General features: G+C 52.2%; 1 protein-coding gene across 1 annotated transcript in view; it reads right to left on the minus strand.

Annotated features, from left to right (window-relative positions):
* Positions 1–3,742, minus strand: part of GATA3 (GATA binding protein 3) — a gene marked incomplete at its 5' end in the record, with an annotated part of 18,625 nt that extends 14,883 nt beyond the window's left edge. The window contains 2 exons of the mRNA XM_009290430.1: positions 366–902; positions 3,640–3,742. Of these exons, the coding sequence (XP_009288705.1) occupies positions 366–902; positions 3,640–3,742 (640 nt within the window). The remainder of the gene's footprint in view (positions 1–365; positions 903–3,639) is intronic.
* Positions 3,743–3,769: the final 27 nt, after the last annotated feature.

The raw sequence follows: 3,769 nt of genomic DNA on the forward strand, positions 1-3,769 counted from the left end.
CGGGGGGGCCGTTGGGGAGGGGGGGGGGGGCGGGACGGCCCCGGGGGCGGGAGCCCTGCGGCAGCGGGGGGGTGGAGGGGAGGTTTGGGCTCCTGGGCCGCCGTGCCTGGGATTGTACCCCCAGCCCGGGTTGGACAAGGGGGAGTTTAGTTACAAACCCAGCAGGGCGACCTGTGGGGAAGGTAAAGTGTGTGTCCCCCCGCCACGGGGGCTTCAGCCCCCGCTGCTTTCACGACAGGGATGCTTGTGCGCATCCCTCTGCGTGCGGAGAGGAAAGGGGGGCGCAGCCTTTCCCCTTTCGCCCCCCGCTTCCCCCCACAGCTTCCTCTCCCGCGCAATGGGGATGAAGAAGCCAAAAGCCCTACCTGTGCTTGACCGTGCTTTCGGTCGCGATTTACACCCGAACCCGGTAGGCGATCCTCCTAAGAGGCTACTGGGGGGAAAAAGTCCAGAGCCATATTCTGGGACATACGGTGGGTAGGTAGTGATGGGGTGATGAGCGGAGGAGGTGGCTCCTCCTAAAGAGGCCATGCTGCTCCGAGAGTGAGAGGACTCCAGCTTCATGGTATCGGCCAGGGACACCTGGTATTTGATGCATTCCTTCTCGTCCTGCCGGGTGGAGCCGGTGGAGCCGGGGGTGGAGATGGACGGATCCGGGGACACATCTTTAGGAGGGGTCGGTGGGAAGGTGAAAAGGTGCGGGCTGGAGTGGCCGGCGGATAAAGTGGAAGAGGAGGCGGGCGGGCAGACGGAAAGGGGTCCCGGTGAGCTGTGATGAATGGAGGTCTTGGAGAAAGGGCTGAGGTTCCAGGGGGAAGCGCTGTGGTGGCTGCTCAGCGCCTTGCTCCCGTCCAGCCAGGGCAGCGAGCCGTGCAGCAGCGGGGGGCGGCACACCTGGCTCCCTGCTCGGAGAAAGCACAGCGAAAGGCCGGTTACACTCCCTTTGCCACCCTGGCAAGCCCCCCGGGGGGGGGGGGGTGCCGGGCTGTACCCCCCTCTCCCTCTTTCCCAAAGGGCTCAGCATGTGGGGGGGAGCGAGCAAAATTACATCTGACGCAAATGCCCACTCCCCTTCAAAAATTAAAATTTAAAAGCTGCAATAGCCTGAGGTGGCAGCCCCGATCCTGCTCAGGACCGGGTCTCCGGGTCGGGACCCCCCCCCGAGCAGGGTGGGCAGCCCTGGGACATGGAATTTGGCGAGCCCTGCTTCACGCTCTCCCTTTTCCAGACAATCCCACGCGGACTTTGAAGCGAAGATCCTGCGTGAAATTGCCGAGCCCCGACTGCAGAAATCTTTTCTTTTTTTTTTTTTTTTCTTAGCTGGAAAATAATTTCCCGAATGCAGCCGTGGGCTATAAACCCTGGGAATATTCTGGCCAAACGAAGAAGACCAGAAGATGCAGAAATCTTTTCTTTTTTTTTTTTTTTTTCTTAGCTGGAAAATAATTTCCCGAATGCAGCCGTGGGCTATAAACCCTGGGAATATTCTGGCCAAACGAAGAAGACCAGAAGATGCCCACAGACGTGATAATAACCTTTCCAACAGAGCTGCTAAACGCTGCAAACCGCCTAGATTGTCTTTTTTTTCTTCCACGAGGCTGCACATAAATGTTAGACAGCTTTTTCGTGGCGATATGGCACACGCAGAGAGTACCAACTGTCTCAGAAGGAACTCTCCATCCCCTTCTTACGACAAGAGACCCTTCACTTGTATTTTAAAATTCAGACCTGGACTTTGCAAAAAAAAAACAAACCAAAACGCTGGATTTGCACGGTCAAACCTTGTTTTCTTTGGTTATAAATGCTCTTAAGGGATGGTACCTAATATTTTAAATTAATCTCTGCCCTTTGTCAAAAATATATACATATCTCCAAAGAATCAAATCTACCCAAATCCATAGCAACTTGAACACATCACGATAAGCTGAAAAGCACAGTTATTCAACTGGAGGAGAGCAAGTTTGTGCCTGCTAGTAAAGCCCTGGAAAGGTATTGACATCTAGAGAGCCTTAACCTCTGTAGGTATCGTGATACGTGTATAGAGACTGCTAAATATACAGAAGGAGAGATGCAAACACAGATCTATAGAGCCACAGAGAGTTAAAGAACTGGTGCAGTGTGGACACGTATGTTTGCATGGGAGCTTGTGTGTGTCTAGAAAATCTCCAGGCTAGTTTTCATCGCACCAGACGTATGTGAACAATACTGAAAGTAACTGCTCGAAAGGAAGGGAAGGTGGGTTATACGAATAGAAAGGGTCAAGATTCATTATCTTCTCCAGGAAGTAGCATAGTAAATAATATTCAGGCTAGATCAGAGAGACCGCATTTCCACTTTCTGCTGATATATTGGAAAAAAGAAATGAAAAGAAAAGAAAGAAAGGACAAAGGCTGCTGATCCTTAGAAATAATTGTTTTAAAGGGACTAATAGCAGAACAATGCAGTTACTGAGGGGAGCCTAATGCAGACTCACACTCAACAAGTAGCTGAGGGCTGGGAGCAGCCCCCTGAACCCGGCTCGACTCCATCTCCACTCGCGTGTCCCACTTTCTTCTCCTTGATTTTGGGGTGATTTCCACTGCAAACCTGGGGCTTTTTAGATTTTGCTACTACAGAGGTCACTGTCCGGCTTCACAAATCAGCATCTGCTTTTTTTCCCTCTTTTTTTTTATTTTTCTCTTTTCCCTATTTTTTAACCACACAGGTGAACTCCAGCTATAGATACTGGATCACTCCGATTCTTCATAAAAAGATGGCACCAAAACACTCATCCCCCCGCAGACCTGGGCCGCATCGGCCCCAGGTATTTCACCTCCTCTCTAAAAGCTGTGACCCGGGGACAAAATTCACATTGTGGATCACGACCTTCCTGCAGGACCCATAGGAAAACACAGCAGGTCCGATACCTAATTACACCACGGGATTTCTTTCTTTTTTTTTTCTTTTTTTCTTTCTTTCTTTCTCATTTTTAACACACGCCGTGGTGCGGCCCTGGATGCATGTGCAAAACTTTCGACCCAAGCCTAACAAGCTCACCAAGTGCGAATGAAATAGCCCAAGCGTGAGGACAGCAGGGTCATTTTCACACCCCTGCTCTCCAGCTTGCTTTTCTTCTCCAGAGCAGCTTAATCGTGCAAAAACTACACACCGTATGAAAACCCTAACTGTTAACCTAATTAAAGAGAGGGAGGGAAACCAAAGCGAAAGAGAGAAGGAAAGAGGAAGAAAACAAGAGAAAGATGAAAGGGAAAGAAAGAGAAAGAAGGTGAGCGAGAGAGGGGCGGAAAGGGAGAGAGGATAGAGAGGGGAGAGAGATAAGAGAGGAAAGAAAGAGAGCAAGAGAAAGAGAGAAAGAAGTATAAAGAAAGAAAGATACAGAGAAAGAAAGAAAGAAAGAAATAGAGAAAGAAAGACAGAAAGGCAGGAGGCCTGGATTTTGATTTATTTCCAATAAGCCAACCCCAAAATCCACCCGTGATGTGGTCTCGCCGCCGGCAGGAGAGCTGCCGGGGTCTGCCCGACGGCAGCCGGGCCGGCGGGACTCGGGGCAGCACGGAGCCGCCGGGGCCGGGACAGGGGGCGGAGGGGCCGGGACCGAGACCGCCCCGTGGGAGCCGGGGTCTCGGTGGGCGCACTCACCGTGGTGGGCCGTGGGGTATCTCTGCACGGTGGCTCTCACGGAGTTGCCGTAATACGGAGGGACGGGGTTGCCTTGTCCGTCGATATTAAAAAGTACATCGGGGGGGGGGGGGGGGGGGGGGGGGGGGGG

The sequence above is a fragment of the Aptenodytes forsteri genome, unplaced genomic scaffold (genome assembly GCF_000699145.1).
Source record: "Aptenodytes forsteri isolate BGI_AS27 unplaced genomic scaffold, ASM69914v1 Scaffold173, whole genome shotgun sequence".
Taxonomy (NCBI): Eukaryota; Metazoa; Chordata; class Aves; order Sphenisciformes; family Spheniscidae; genus Aptenodytes; species Aptenodytes forsteri.